The 17,000-nt window shown below is 41.5% G+C and overlaps 1 protein-coding gene across 1 annotated transcript; it reads left to right on the top strand.

The window, feature by feature from the left end:
• The first annotated feature begins 438 nt into the window (after positions 1 to 438).
• On the top strand, positions 439 to 15,585 carry KCNG4 (potassium voltage-gated channel modifier subfamily G member 4). The gene is made up of 2 exons (XM_065641133.1): positions 439 to 1,188; positions 14,800 to 15,585. Exons 1-2 carry the CDS (start codon positions 439 to 441, stop codon positions 15,583 to 15,585), a joined length of 1,536 nt encoding a protein of 511 aa, XP_065497205.1.
• The last annotated feature ends 1,415 nt before the right edge of the window (positions 15,586 to 17,000 follow it).

The raw sequence follows: 17,000 nt of genomic DNA, 5'->3' as shown, positions 1-17,000 counted from the left end.
GTTAGCATATATTTAAGGGTTTATAGAAATAAGAAAGCAAAGCGACAACCACGGGAAAATGCAGCGATCTAATGGTGAGAGAGAGAGATGCTTGGGGAAGAGAGCGATCTGTTCACATGTGGATTTGCAGGCATCTGACCCTTGGCGATAATTATGAATGAGGCTTTAGCTCTCCTCCGTGTCGGTGTGTTGCCAGACAACCAATGAGGCTGCAAAGCAAATCGCATTCACAGGCTGCATATTTCGGGAAGAAGCACAGAGGTGACTTTTAACTTACAAATCAGGCACTCATTAATGCTGTGATTTAGGAAAGTAGCCTGAAACACCTTTTCACTTGCAATAACCTCTACTATGCTTTCTCCTCCTTCCTGTGTCTTTCGGCTGCCAGATAACCCTGCTCTGATGCCATTTCGGATGTCCCAGTGAGAACTCTTAGAGATGCCTATTCTCTCCGGAGGCAGCGACCAAGACTATAGTAACATTAGCTACACTTCTTGTAATTCCTTGAGCCACTTCTTCCCTGTCTCCGTTGAAACCCCTTCTGCCAAAGGGGTCCACTACCAAAGAGCCAGGAGGATTTACCATCCAGATCAAGTCTCTGCAGTCGATCTGAAGACAGAGATCATGATAAACGTTGGAGGCATCAAGTACCTGCTACCTTGGAGTACTTTAGATGAATTTCCCCTGACCAGACTGAGCAAACTTAAGTTTTGCAGCAGCTATGAAGAAATAATTCAGCTGTGTGACGATTACGATGAAGACACCCATGAGTTCTTCTTTGACAGGAACCCCAACGCTTTTGGGATGATCGTCAGCTTTCTAGCAGCAGGGAAGCTGATGCTCTTACGAGACATGTGTGCCTTGTCTTTTCAGGAGGAGCTGAGATACTGGGGGATTGAGGAATCCAACCTGGAGAACTGCTGCTTTCGAAAACTCTTTCAGAAACTGCAGGAGTTGGCCGAGGTACGCAAAGAAGAGGAGCTTCGGAGGAGCAAAGAAGCCACGTGTGTCTTGGACGACAAAACCAAATTTGGACAGTTTATGAACAGGCTCAGAGATATGGTAGAAAATCCCCAGTCGGGACTCCCAGGCAAAGTCTTTGCTTGTCTCTCCATTCTCTTTGTGGCCACCACAGCTATAAGCCTTTGTGTCAGCACAATGCCAGACTTAAGAGCTGAAGAAGACAGGGTAAGTCAGTCCTTTCTAACTGGTCTAACTACAGAATTAAAAGAAAATTGTCTATTTTGCTAGGCATAAATCGTTAAAAAGATTTAAAAAATACAGAAAAGCCACACGGATGAGGTTCAAAACTGCCACTGGTAATGAAATGGTCTGTAACAGAAAATGCAAGAATGGTTTAAATTACTTCTATCAAAGAGATACTCAATTAAGAATAACGTGAACAAAATATTTTACTATTGTCAGCTAAAATACAGGAAGGAGCTTCTGGGCAGGAAAGATACTGCGGCTCTCTAATGCAGCATTGTTTTTCCTTCTGAAGAAGCAGTTGCTGGTGTAAGTTACATTAACTTGTTCGTACTGGGACTCGCAAATAGTGGGGAGTTTTCTCTTCAATGTGCTCTAGTTATAAACAATCTCTCGTTTGGATGTATCAGCTAAAGAAATATTTTCCTCTGGCTTCTTTTAAAAATAGCTGGATGTCTTCCCTTGTGATAACTAAGTCAAATATTTAAAGAGGAAGAAATGGGCATTAATTTTCCCTCCAGAATAATGTTGCATTTCAATAGTTGCATAAAGATTAAAGAATGAGATACAGGAACTATTTCGGAGATACTGATACTTAAAGCTGCGCCTCCAAAAATTGTAATTCCATGCTGACGGAATTCTGGTTTTGCCCATATATATAAGTATATATTGTAGGTGTAATTCCAAACACCAGCTGAACTGCTAACTGCATTTAAGTCCTTTTCAAGTAAGTCATCCACATTAATTCAGGGCAAATAAATGAAACCTGATTCATACACAAAGGATCTTCCCTATAACACCATTTTGAATATTTCTGTATTTTAAAGATTTGTCATTCTAATAATAAAGCAGAGGAAACCAACAATTCAAAGTTATTTCAGATGTAGTAATGTCCAAATTCATCAAATAACCTTCATTAATCTCTTTAACAAATCCTCCACTTCATTTGCAAACTGCCTTTCCGAAAGTGTTGAGGATATCCAGGTCAAATGAACTCCCTGCCCCAAGCACTGCTGTAAGATAAAACACTCCTCAGAGTATTGTACAGTGATGAATAAAGCCATTTTTAAATGTACAGCCCAGCATGGCATGCACGATACAAAAATCTGTATATATTTTATTGCTCAAGCAGTAATTCAAAATACCACAGTCATGGTGGGAATATGTCATGATATTTGATGCCTCTGAATAAAACTAAGGGCTGCACAGAAGGCTGAAATTTAAGATAACTCCCTGTTCCATTTAACCCCTTGAATATTAACTTAGATTTGCATAGGAAGACTATTCCCTTTCAGTACTAAGTCTGGTGCTCTTGCAGCCTTCCACAGCTATTACTTTTGGCAGGAAAAACTGTAACGCTGTTCCAATGCTTCTTCCAAGGCAGTGCTTCAAATATAGAACATCCTTCTTACAGCTAGACGTAAAAACATTAGGAACTCTGCTCCAGCAAGTGCTTCCTACTAACTTTGTTAATGGAAGTAGCCTGATGCATTTCATCTTAATTTCCCAACCACTGCAGAAAAAGCTTTTATAAATACTTCTCATGCAAAAGAACAAGGACATAATGTTTCAGCGCTGAGCTAGATGGAATATGTTGTGTATTTTAAAAATAATTAACCGTATGTTAGAGGGAAGCATGTTGAGGGTTCTAAGTGTATCTGGTAGCTGCTGTTCCTGGATTTCCTATGAAAGACAGCTGACATTACTACTTATAGATTTGCATATATATCACTACTTTAAAAACACGCAAACTGGATTGAAACAAGCTCAAAAGCAGGAATGTTTAAAGTGCAGGGGAGAGGATGAAGGATGAACTCGAGCAAAGGAGCACATTTGTCCAAATAATGGGAAAGAGTGCGTAATTTACACTTACAGCACCAGTCTCATGCACTTTGTCACTGTGTCCCAGAAGCACAGAATCGAATCTTGAAAGTCCTATTATCTGAATCATTTAAAATTATGCCAGAGAAAACATAGGGGAATATGCAAGACAAAATACTCACGCCTTGTGGAAAAGCAGAGAATATGAACTACTGAACAGTAGTTCTTCCATCCCTAAATCCTTAGCCTGCAACACCTAAGATTTTCTTATTGGGATCTTAAAAGAACATTTTAGCTAGAACTAGACAACTAACTCTGAGAACTTAATTGACTAACAATACCACTTTGTGGTTGTGGCTGAGTCATACCCAGGCAAACTGCAACTCTACATTGACTTGTAACTCAAAATAGTTCCCTGGCTGACCTAAGAAAGTGACTCCAAGAGGGGGCCATATTTACCAGCAACCTGGGACAGACATGCAGAATCTGAAATTTTGGCTCTTTGGGCTGAACATAAAGATAACACAATATCTGTTCGCTCAGCAACAACCACCAGGTGAATTCCTTCAATAAAGTTTCTGAACAACCTGTAATTCCACAGCTGCATTCAAAGTTGCCCTATCCTGAAGGTTATTCATTTCTGAGTTAAAGCTTGGCAAAATCTCTATGTACAAATGTGCTTAGAAGTACTGCAAGGATCTGTTTTCCAATGTCATTAACGCTGGGAATTGAATTTATCCATTCTGAAATACAAATAAAAAAGGCTTTACCTCTGCTGCATATGTACCACTCTAGGGTCCATTTTCTCATCATCACAGCCACATTAAGAGAGTGAGAACTGGCTGGACTCCTGCTCAAGGAGAAGGATCAGAGGGAAAAAAAAATAGTAATACAAGGTGACTTCCACTTCACTCAGAAGCTTGGCTGATCCCACCCTGCCGGCACATGGAATCGCTTGTCCTTTTAGCAGCTGCTAAACCAGGTCTGTTTGGAAGGGAGAAGAGCTGCCTGAGCAGGCACAAGAGCAACCAGGAGTCCTCCCCATGCGAGGGAAAGCGAGAGCTCCGGTCTCGGAGAGGGATGGCGAGGAGCCAAGGCAGGAGCATCCGCGGCAGGGACGCCTGGTCACCCTGGCAACCAGAGGGGAGGGAAAGAGCATCTCTGTGGGCACCAGAAAAGGGAGGAGGGGGTTATCTTAAAGATACGAATACAGCTGAAATTAAAATAAAGAGCTAGCACAAGTCTTATGAGGAGCGGCTGAGGGAACTGGGGCTGTTCAGCCTGGAGAACAGGAGCTGAGGGGAGACTTTATCACTCTCTGCAACTGCCTGAAAGGAGGTTGGACCATGGAAGGGGTTGGTCTCTTCTCCCAAATAGCAAGTGATAGGACAAGAGGAATTGGCCTCAAGTTGCGCCAGGGGAGGTTCAGATTGGGTACTAGGAAAAAATTCTTCCCGGAAAGGGCTGTCGGGCACTGGAACAGGCTGCCCAGGGCAGTGGTGGAGTCACCATCCCCGGAGGGTTCAAAAGGCGTTTAGACGAGGTTCTTAGGGACATGGGTTAGTGCTAGAGTTGGGTTATGGTTGGACTCAGTGATCCTGAGGGTCTCTTCCAACCAAAATGATTCTATTATTCTATAACTGATCATTAACATACCCTAGAATATGTCGAATGACATTCAGGAACCTCCTCGTTAGAGATACGAAAGAAAAACACAAATAGATGGGCAAACAATTCTGTAACTATTATATCACATAAGCACCTGCCATGAGTCCCAACCCAGGGGCCAAAAGTTTGGGAAAACTCTGGAGCAGTAAATGTGTAGCTCTAGTGATCTCAAGTTTAAGCCTGACCATGAAACAGGCACATGAAAGGACTTATCATACATGATGCTACAGAAGAAGGACTCATTAGTAACAAGTTATGTTATTTGGGCGTAAAACAACTGCAATGTCACATCCTCCAATGGCAATACATCCTTATCAAGGATATTTGCATCTGTTCTTCATGGAGATCAAACTGTCTTCAGTAAGGAAGCAAATAAAGTGTCACCAAAATGTAGTAATCAAGGCACATGTGTATATATATAGAGAAAAAAAGGCATATTTAGCGGTGAGGAACTCCGTTTATTATTGATCTGAACGGATACCTGAGAAAACTACAAATCCGAATCAGAGACCACGCATATAGGATAACAAAGCTGAAGTGACAAAATCTGCCAGTCCCTCAAACAAAGGAACTAAGATCATCCCACTATAGACCTGGCGAAAGTCCCATCAAAATCCCCTGAAGTCCCAGTCCCACATAAGAGATCGGGATCCAAGAGATGTAATTGAAGCAGTCACTGCTCAACACATCTAACCCAAAGGAAAAAACATTGTTACACCAGAAAACTACGGAATAAAACCACCACGGGAGAGCTTGGACAGGGAGAATGCTTTGAAGTCCTCTTGAGATTTTCTTTATAGAAAGATTTTTCTTTTTTTAATGAGTCCCTAAAATCGGCATCCTCTAGAGAAATGACTCAGCAGAGAGAATAAAGCAAGGTCTTCAGGAAGACAAGCAAATTAGGGTTGGGGGAAAGAGAAGAAAAAGAAACCCCAACCATTTCCATTCCCTGTCCCTTAGCACCAGTAACAATTACATCTCTTTCTCCCAGTATCAATGGCTCCCACTAAACCATGTCAGTGGGTTTAGGAAAGAAGGAAACGTCTATTCTTTCTTCTCCACCTCTTTGATGATCAGTGAACAGTCAGACCTTGTTACTATTAATTTTATTTGCCCTTAACTGACCTTGAAGAGCTTGCAATTGCTCTGTGTATTGTGTATAACCTAATGAAACATTACTGGTTGCAGTTTGTGTTGGTTTTGTCAGATCTACCTACTTTATCTTGAAACTTAGAACATTCGTTTATTTAAAACTCCCATTCCTGGGGTCATTTGATTATGTTAAAATCTAATTCCCTTTGAAAGAGTAAGTTTTTAATCTCTAGTTGCACTGAAAATCTGGAAAACATGAACGTAGGAAAATAACTCAGTACCTAATATATAGAACTTTTTTTTTTTTTCTTTTTTTCATTCTAGACTGTTATTCTGAAAGCTCTGACAATGTTTTCCAGTGTTTGAAGTTGCTGATGTTGTCTGCACGATACTAAAACCAGCCTGTTTGGCTTGTACACTGGACAAAAACGCCGAGAAACACATTTTCTTTAAAAGTGGTGTAATTTTACTTTATAGGGGAAAAAAACAATTTATTGGTCTTAGGGCGGAGAGAAAGAAAATCAAACAAGATATTTTTTTCATCAGGGTTACTGCTGCCACAGCTAAGTACATTAATTATAAAAATTCACATTGATTTGTATCTAGCCAGGTCAGTATGCGAAGATACTCTTGCAAGACGTGTATCTTTAGTATTCAAGATAATAAATCTGTTACAAAGATATACAAACATAAAGCTCCAACCCTGCCCATAACCCGCAGATGACATTCAGTATCTCTAGTTCCCTTATGAAAGGGAAACCCAAAGAAATTGGGAGGAAATGATAATCCTTAGGGAGAGTGGCACTGAGAAGTGTGTAAACCTAGTTCTGTTGCAAAGAGAAACTCTTCATCAAAGTTTAATTTGGCCAACTATTAGACACAATCACCTTCAGTAAATTGAACATGACAGATTTTGGCAGATACTGCTGCTGGTCCATTTTTATACCTTTTAAATAAGGGGGTCAAAATATTGATCAGAAAAGAATTTTCTAGCTGACTAGCCAGGGCAAAATGATTCCTGCTGAAAAACGCCTTTTTCAATGACTAGTACAGGGTACTACTAATGAAGCAGGACAGTATTCCAGAGATACCTGAAAAGCAGGGGCATTTCACAGTAACTTCAAACTTCCCTTCTAACACCAGCCTACACCACACAAAGCCTGGCCCAGAAGAACTTGCTCTATTGCAAAGGGATTAATGAAATCCTGACTTCCAGAAACGCTTCTAATGCTCATTTAAAGTGTAAGACTATAAAGGTGGGTGCGTACACGGCTAGCTATAAATATATCGGTATATACATATCACTTGAAATTACTTGGAACAAAATAAAGCTGGATGTGCTTTGGTTGTATTGCATCTGCTCAGTACATTTCTCTGGGTTCTTATCAGAATGCTTACTGCAGACACTCAATCTCCTAAATTATCCACTCATCTCGTACAATTCTGATTTCTTCAACCCGGTTTGATCAGCAATGAAAGTATTGCAGCATTTTAAAGCAGGAAAATGTGCTTCACTGATGCACCAAAAAACTCCCAGTCTACTGGGTATACCTGGCGCAGTAGAATCCAGCTAATTTATTCATGTTGTCGATTGACTTAGTTACATTAAGAACAACTCAAGAAATATATGAGCAGCTGCGAAACAACATAAATTAGAATATCCAAGCCTGGTGCTTTGATATATACATAGAACTTAGAGCTTTACAGGATCTGCCTTTTTATAAGGCTTGCATATCTGTTAATTAGCATCAAAAACTTTGACCTTGACATCGCACCATTACGGTAGGACTCTGATTTCGGAGTTCCACATAATTAGTAACTGTTTGCCAAGCACCCACAAACAGAATTGCACATTTCAGCATTAAATCTAATATGTACAATGTCAGTGAGGTTCACATTTCCAAAGAGGGGGGTAAAAGTCGCTGAACCTCCATGTGTCAGCACACCCTCGCTGCCACAGAAAACAACTTTCTTTAGAAAGTCTGGACACTCCAGTGAGTAAATGGATTCTGCATGGATTTCCAAAGCTGGCTCTGCCAGTACGAGGCCCAGTGTTCAGAAAGCACAATTAGACATCATTAGTTTGCCTTATGTTCATCCAGTTTTGGCCGGCTCCCAAGAGCTGTAAGTCTCCGGGCTTTGCACGCTATCCTGGGGGGACACCCGGCTGCTGTCCCTGCTCTGCCGCGGCAAACCACCGCGGTTCCGTGTGCCAGCACACGTGCTGCTCACCGGGAACCACCCTTGCTTTTCCCTTCTGCTGCTTGCAAGTTTGTAATACTTAAAACGGGGAAAAATCCTGTTCGCTTTCCCCCGCTCGACTCATCTCGAGGGGTTCAGCAGAGATGATGACTTAGTAAATGCCTTTTCTGGGAAGTGGGGTATTTCCCCTGATGGGGGCATGCTGCCTTTGGGAAACGCTATTTGAAAACAATACATCCTCCAAATTCATACCAATAATGCAACAAGTATTAAAAATAAATAACCATCCAAATTTGTACGCGATTTAGAAATTCCTCTTCGAATACAATGGAAAACTTTGAGGGCTTTTCAGTCTACTGCAGCAGTCAAATTCCCAGCCTGGTGTTTTAATTCTGAGCGAATCTAATTGCTAATTTCATTGTAGCATCAGGGCTATGAACTGCATATGTTGTGTTCATTCCCACAGTGCCAGCACCTCCTATTAGCACTACTATTTTCCCTTATAACAGATTCAACTGTATTTGGGACCCCACTGTACATCCTGTACCATAGTGGTACAATAATGAATAATTTCTGCTGCAAAGAACTTACAGTGCAGTGAGGAAAAAAAGCAGAGAAGAAAGAGTAACAGAGCAAATGATCTGACCAGCAGCAAAACCAGAAATTGAAAGTCATACTCCTAAATCTCAGATAAATACCCTTGTCATTTTGGCTATATTGTTCTTCACAGTTACAAAATGAAGTCTGCTAAAACAAGAAATATCTGATACTTTCACATTTTTCTCCTAACACAAACACTCTGGGGTCACCAATTGGTTTAAACCAAATTCAAGTTCTTCAGACTGATTCTCATGGCGTTTGCAGAATAAGGACCCAAGCTCAAAAGTTAATTGAAATATTTTACTCTAGTTACACTCCTGCCCCAGAGGAGACAATTACGCATTGGATACAGAGATAATTTCCTTCTATGCTCTGATGTCCACGTTAATATAATCCCAATATTAGTTTCGTCTCCTCAAATGTACTAGTTGTAGTAGCTATTTTCATAAGCCCAGGCTTCTTTCCCATAAAGCAAAGTGGGTGGGAAATAGTTCTGTGATCAGAATACGCAGCACTCCTTTAACCACCTCATCATTCTGTAAATCATGTTACAGTCCATTTCTCAACATGCTGTAAACCTTTTGATTTTTTTTTTTTTTTGGCATCAGTCTATAACCACAAATCCAAATACTGAAGTGATCCATAACGTAGGGTTTTCAAGTTCTCCCTCGCCATCACCTGATTCAGCAGAGCGTGGCTTAATTATTCAGCTAATCGCAGCAATGCGGTCGCAGTGATTCAGCAGGACCTGCAGCACTGCAGCGGGTCCCGCGGCTCCAGGTGCGCAGGGAACACAGATGGGCACAACGCTCCCTAACCCCACCATCATTTTTCAGCCAAAAGGGATTTTTTTTTTTTTTCCCCTGCAGCTGCTCGTTTTCTGCTGTGAACTGGGATAAGAACAGCTGGGAGCTGATCAGGTATCTTGGTTCCCTGCACTGAGGTTTTAGAATCATAGAATCATTCCATTTGGAAAAGACCCTCAAGATCATCGAGCCTTGGTTTGCTCCTGCCTAACTGCTCTCTAGACTTGTAGCCTCACCCTGCAGACCCACAGCCTTGGATTTGTGAGCAAAAATTACATCTTGTTTTTTCACTATTGCATTAGCTCGGGTTTTTTTTTTTAATCCACAAGAATTGCCCAGGGCGAAGCTGTAGACCAGGATGCACAACCTTGAGAAGGGCAAAAGGCTGGAAAACAGCACCCTGCCCATCAAATGTCAGCCTTGGGCTTAGAGAGGAAAATCCCTGTGAGTTTTGCTGCTAAATCCCCCACGCAGAGGGCTAAATGTTGGGTTTGTTTTTTGTTTTTTGTTTGTTTTTTTTTTTTTTCCCCCTCTCTGAGTGGGCCAAGAGGCCAGACTGTGAGAAGAGCTGTCGTGCCGGGATAAGCCTCCGCACTAAGCATTGGATGGCACGGGCAGGCGGGAGGCAGGTCCAGAGCCGCAGTCCAGACCGGTCCCATCTGCTGCCACTCCCGTGGCCGCTGGCCCGTGGCCACAAACCAGCACATGCAGCGGGGGGAAGGATCCGAGCAGTAACCGCCGGCACACGGACACGCCAAACCAAATCGGGACCTGCCAGGGTAGGTTTGGCAGATGTGAATTGTGAGTTTTCAGCAGCCACGGAGACAGGCGCATTTCTGGTGTGAGAGATGATGTTTTGGCAGCCCAGCCTTTGACCAGGGCGCTAAGCAGGTCCAGGCCCTATGATTAAACTCCCCCTTAGGGCTCCAGCGAGAGTCTGAATTGAGACAAGTCAAGCATATTGCTTTATGAGTTCAACCCGGCTTTGTTTTGAGACTTCAGTATGGGTGACTGAACACCAGAACAGCCTTTACTCGGAAGCGATCACTACTGCAATGAGGGTGGATCTAGCTGTGAAGAGGTTTCAGATTCTCTGTCCATCGCTCTTTTGTTTTACGATGATGAGCCAGCTGGTTTCCAGAAATGAATCCTAGAAATAACAGCGTTTGCACACAGTGGTTCAATCATGACCTCCAGCTGGGTTCAAGGACTTCTATCAACTTGGCTTCATAAATAACACTAGTTGACGTCCTCCTAAGTATGCTGTATAAGCAACATATATATGAATTGCTGATGCACATGTTGATTTCCACACTCTAAAGCTTTGAAAATATTGATCTCCGTAGCAATGACATGATTCTGAAATAATCCATCTAGCAATACTTATTAGCAACGTATTCTACAAGCATTGGTGCAACTTTCACTATTTAACTAGAAAAGAGATTATTCAACCCCAGAAACACTTAAAATCACTGTGTCATCAAGAACAGTGTTAACTTGCAGGCACAGGAAGGAGATAACGAGAAACGCTGCAGGTTTGCCTGACTTGCATCTCAGACTCAACCCTATTTATAGATTAGGTAAAATCCCAAATTAGAGTCAGTCACAGCAAGGGCAGAACGTTGGTAGCTCTCCAGCTCCTGTCCCAACACAGAGGCAGCACCGCACTTCCAACAGAACGGGAATAACAAGATTTCTTTCCCCATTTTTCCTCAGCTTAAGAGAAACTTTGCATGCCTCCTTCCGATGTTCTCAGATAGTTTCATTTTCCCTTTTTACACTTAAAAAGGTGTGTGTGTGTGGTCCCCCCCGCCCCATCCCCAAGTCCTTTGCAGAGAATTAGACAGAACTGATCTGTGCCAGTTGATACTGGTGAGGGACCAGAGGTAAAACCTGAAACCCTTCCTATCCATGCACAACACAGCCCCCAGCCGCGAACAGGCCCAACGCAGCTCCGAATGCTCAGAATCCTCAAACAGTTTTATAAGAGGATCATACCAACCTGCGTAATGTGCAAAATAAGCTATCACTCTATTTTCTGTTTGCTTCAGCTTTTATGAAAAAAACAGCTTACAATCAACTAAGGGGTAAAAATCCACTGCAAAACGTAGTGGGGTAAATCTCTGGCAATAGGTAATTAATTAGCAGATCGAGTAACGATTCAGAGTAAGTTTTCCACACTATATTTTAATTATGAAGTGTCTTAGAGTACAACCAAGTAGGACACGAATAGTCAACACCAAGCAGATCCTGAAGGCATGATAATAGTTCCTTGGTGTTCTCATCCAGTTATCTATAAATAATACATTTTTCCCATGTCTAGAAAATGTAACAAAGTGGGCTGCATCTGAAAACCTGGGTGGATGGACAAGATAAATATTCCACAGGAGAAATTCTGATTCAGTTTCCCTGTGCATTGCTGCAATTATTGATGCATGTAAAGATATTATTTTCACTAGATGAGATTTATATCACTTGTAAGATAAATTAGTGCAGCATAACTCTGAGATCTGGTTTTGTTTATTATCCTAGATGTCATTATACCTTAACTAATTCTTCCTGGTAAACTAAGAGGGCACTTTGCCAGGAAATCTATCTTCTTTATTTATCTTGTGAGTGGCACATACCTCAAGTTAATTTCGCTTGAATTCACACTTAGTGAATACATTACTCTTCTGTAAACTCACCTGTGCAATGGAGGTCTGAGATTTCACCATCACACATTACCCTGGAAATGCTGAATTCCCGAACCTCAGGTCGTTTATGAACAACATTACTCCACAAAAGCTGTGGTAACGCTTACCAGAGTCACACAACTTCTCACTATTAGAAATATTACATTCTAAACATTGTCCCTACAGAGACCAAACTTGATTGATTTTTTTATAAAGAGTGCACAATAAAAAAATTTTTTTGAATTCTTGCTCATAAACTGGATATAAATTTGACTACATATCCTACAGCTTACCCACACTTTGAAACTGCAGCCTCAGTCCCTTCTGCTTTGAAAAGGAAAAGGGCCAGAGAAGAGCATCAAGGACAGAACGACTTCATGCAAGGACTAGGGCAGGCAGAATTCCCCAGGAGGGGAATAAACTACAATGGTGGCTGCAACAGGTGTCTGCAAAATCCCAAATGGCAGGAAACAGGCAAAAAGAGAACCCAGAAAACAAGCCAGTGGCTCATACAGCACGGAAGGCGATGAGGAAAAGGGAGCATGAATTGCTTATTACCTGTGGTGGTACAGAAGTTTGAAACTGCCACTATTGCTTCTTTGAAGTGGTTTATAAATTTAAGAAATCACTCAATATTTCAGGCATCAGGTTCAGCATGTATCTTTGTACATAAAAAAAATATTGTTTCCTTCATTGCTGAGCCAAATGCTCTTTTTCAGACGCAAGATCAATACCAGGCACTCATTTTATTACATTTATATCATACCTTGTAGAATTTCAGCTAGAGACAAGTTCTGTAAATCTTGATAGATTCTTGCATTGTTCAAAAGTAATTTTGCAGGATGAATAAAGTATGAAGAGTTAGATACTCCCTCATCGCTGGCTTTGTGATAACTGTTCTCCTGTCAGAGTCAATGATAGTTTAAGTCCTGAATGATGCTACAGTAGTGGAAAACACACCAGAGGGTTTTGCTGAAAGAGCCCACCCAAAATACACTGTGGCCAGTTATAAATAAAACCTCATCTTCCCATCAGGTTCACAATCAACACCATAGCGGCTTGGAGCTTTTATAGGTCCTATTAATACCATGGTGGTACTTTGGATGCAAAAATGCAGTCAGGAGGAGAAAGAAATCACTGATAAATTTGACTCAGATCTGAAAACAAAAGCTCGGAATTCTGCTCTAGTTAAAGACAAGGTAAAGAGAGGGAGTTTTTTGGTTTGTTTTGCTTTGGCAGTCATCGATCACTAGAATTTCCAAAATGTATTTGCTTTGTTCAGCAAGAGGGAGTATATAGGAGTCCCTGTAGCATAGCAACCCCTTTTTCATCCATTTATGGAAAAAAAAACACACACCCAAACAAAAAAAAAACCACAAAACCAAAAAACAACTCAAACCAAACCACAAACATTTCATGGATCAGAATATTTGGCCCATAATTTGACGGGCCACTGACAGTAACTAGCATCTAATGGGAATTTGGTGACAACAGTAAATTTGAAATCTACCACTGACACAGAGGCACCCATAGGTCGGTAAGAACACAGCATTTGAAGTCAGTGTGTTATTCTGCCTGCTCTGTGGATAACAGTTGAAAGTGGAACATAAAGCACTCCGAGGTGTAAAAATCATCGAAAATACTGGAAGAAACAGAAATTTGCTTTGGTACTTCATATTTCCTCTTTTTCCCTTTTATTCCAATATTGCTGCTTCCAAACGGGATGTTCAAACGGATCAAGAATCTTCAGAAAGCCTGACATTCGAGACGGATGCTCTATATGAACAGTATCACGTATATTACATAATATATACAAACATTCCTAATATATAAAACATTGACATACAAACTCTCTGGCTGAAATCTGTCTCCTAATGTGAAATCTATGAGCATATTCTCATTAAACCCCAGGGTCTCACACTCTCTTGCCAGAAAGCAGCAGACAGGCAGAGGAAGAGGCTTGGGAAGTTTCTGGCAGATGTTGCATATGGATGGACTAAATCCCAGCACATCTGCAGGACAGAATGGAGTGAAACTCTTGTTTGCTGCAGCAGAAAAAGGGACTGTGGTTTGAATCATATGCAAACATTTTTGAAATGTCTTTTCAAAGTACATTAAAAAAAAAAGACAAAACAGTGTTAACAGGGGAGAGCTCAAAGTCCTTTACTCCCACAACTATGCTCAAAGGAAAAATAAAATGCAGAGTAACATTCCTGAAAAGTTTGATTTGAAGGATGCTCTTCTGAAAAAAAGGAACATGCATTTAGGAAGCTGACTGCATAAATCGCTTTCTATAAATATATGTATATACACACACCTTTCTATGGGGAATACTGAAGCAACCAAGGATGCAGAGAAGAATAAAACCTCCCAACTAGTCCTTACAAAGCTTTACCTTGAAAAAGCAGAAAGTGGGACTTATTTGGGACTTGCAGGCTGCACACCAAGAATATATACAGAGACAAGTTTCTTTAATTTAGGCTGGAGGAAGCAACACAATAAAAACAAGCAGGTAGATATATCTGTTAATTCAGATATTTCACATGCTCATTACTGTCTATACACCATTGAAATGCGGCTGCTGTACAACTACCTGCTTGCTGGGATTTCTACATTTCTGATACTAGTGACTCAGGCAGATATATCTTCTCCTTCCTTAGTGTTTTTGGATGCTGGTTCACAGACTGTTCTTTTATTTAATTCTCTCTTCTCTTTTTGTTTTGTGTCAGGGTGAGTGTTCCCAGAAGTGCTATTACATCTTCGTCATAGAGACCATCTGTGTGGCTTGGTTTTCCCTGGAGTTCTGCCTCCGATTCATCCAGGCAAGGAACAAGTGTCAGTTCTTCAAAGGACCCCTAAATATCATTGACTTCTTGGCTATTTCACCCTATTACGTTTCCCTCATCTTCTCAGAGGATGACCCCAACGAGGAGGACGACAGGCCAAGCAGCAACACGTATTTGGAGAAGGTTGGTTTGGTGCTACGGGTTTTACGTGCCTTGAGGATCTTGTACGTCATGCGCCTTGCCCGACACTCCTTGGGCTTGCAGACTTTGGGCCTCACAGTTCGGAAATGCACGCGGGAATTCGGCCTGCTTTTACTCTTCCTGTGCGTGGCCGTCACTCTGTTTTCTCCTTTGGTCTATCTCGCCGAGAACGAATCTGGGAAGGTGCTTGAATTCACGAGCATCCCCGCATCTTACTGGTGGGCTATCATTTCAATGACCACCGTGGGGTACGGAGATATGGTACCGCGGAGCGTCCCGGGCCAGATGGTGGCTCTCAGCAGCATCCTCAGTGGGATTCTCATCATGTCTTTTCCCGCGACATCGATATTCCACACTTTCTCCCATTCCTACTCGGAGCTGAGAAAAGAACACGAACGATTGCAGTCTCGGCTAAACAGAGTAAAAAATGCCAATCACTCTGGTGAAAGCGATACCTTCAACGAGACGGACAGCTTGATCCTGGAGGATCAAGCATCACCAATCAAATACATTTACACAGGGAAGTAAGCCTGGCTGTAAAACGTTCCCAAGAGCAGGAACAGAAATATAGACATATATATGTCAACATAACACACAAAGTAAAGCAACAACATAGGTTAGGACACTATTTTTCTCCGCCAGCATAGGTAAAATAAGCAGTCAAGCCAACACAGCCAGCTCCAACATATTGTGATGGAGCTGGAGGTTGAGAATGTCAAAAGTCAGAGTTTATTCAATAATAAATATTCATTCTTCTCTACAACTAATAAGAATAAACTTTGTCTCTGCCAGTCATGTATCTTGCTGAATACCTAATACTGAACAAGTAACAAAGAAAACAGCTTCTGTTGGCACAAATACACTTGTTATTTTATTTGCCTTTGATTTTCCAATGTTCTTGCAATTAACATCTTAAGTCGAGCATTAGAACGGATTTTTTCAGGGCTACGCACCAGTGCTGGTTATACAATGCTCATCCACCAGGCATACCGAAGAAGCCTCGATGCAAATCTGCATTCTGTATCTAAAGCCACTGATAAGCTTAAAATAAAAGCACTGTACGTGAAAGCTTTCAAAGTTTGCCTGTAGCCAGATGATCAATCTATAAATAACAAATTGCACTGCTATTGTATAAAATACGTAGTGTTTGCAAGAGAATTTGCTTGAAATGCAGTTGCGGTCTGCAAACTGTAAACATTTCATACTAGACAGCAAAAGTTTTCAAACTTCTTTTTCATATACTTATTTTAAAAAAAATAAGAAATAATTAAAAAAGCTTATTGACCATATTAAAAAGAGTTGTGTTACTTATTTTACTGAATGGTGATGGCTTCTCTGAAAGATAAAAATATAGAGTTATTGAAAACGAGATGACAGCTCAGAAGTATCCAAACATACAAATAGTAAAGAATGAGGTGAATGATTGCCAGAGACGCAGCGAGAGTGGTCTCCTAATACAAATGGAAGATGTCCCTTTTGGGTGCTCAGGGATGGGCAGAAGAAAGCAACAGGACTACACAGACGTGGGGTAGTCAAGATGATCTTTCACAATGTGACCTTCTGGATGTGGTGACTGTGGTTGGTGAAAACTGATCCCAAGACACGAAGGGTCTGTGCAAACACCTGCGTGTTTAGAGCCCGGGGCAGCTCACGGGTCCTCAGGTTCTCAGCCATCCTGTTGACACCCACAGAACTTCACCACGTGGAAAGCTGGGCATGTATTTAAGTACTGAATCAAGGCTTAAAATTATTTTTTTAATCAGATTTGCAGCTTTCAGCAATGCATTTCTGAAATCCTACCAAGGTCCCCATGACCTTGTGATGGAGCAAAGCCCAGCGCAGCGACCGTTCAGTTCCAGCCTGCAGCAGGCACTGTTCTTGCACAGCGGGGTGCAGGTTGGAGCCCAGGGGACACTTCCAGGTGTTGATTCCAGGTGTTGGGA

This window comes from Caloenas nicobarica, chromosome 9 (assembly GCF_036013445.1).
Source record: "Caloenas nicobarica isolate bCalNic1 chromosome 9, bCalNic1.hap1, whole genome shotgun sequence".
Lineage (NCBI taxonomy): Eukaryota > Metazoa > Chordata > Aves > Columbiformes > Columbidae > Caloenas > Caloenas nicobarica.
Note: the sequence above shows the minus strand (reverse complement) of the source record. Positions and strands in the feature narration are given on the sequence as shown.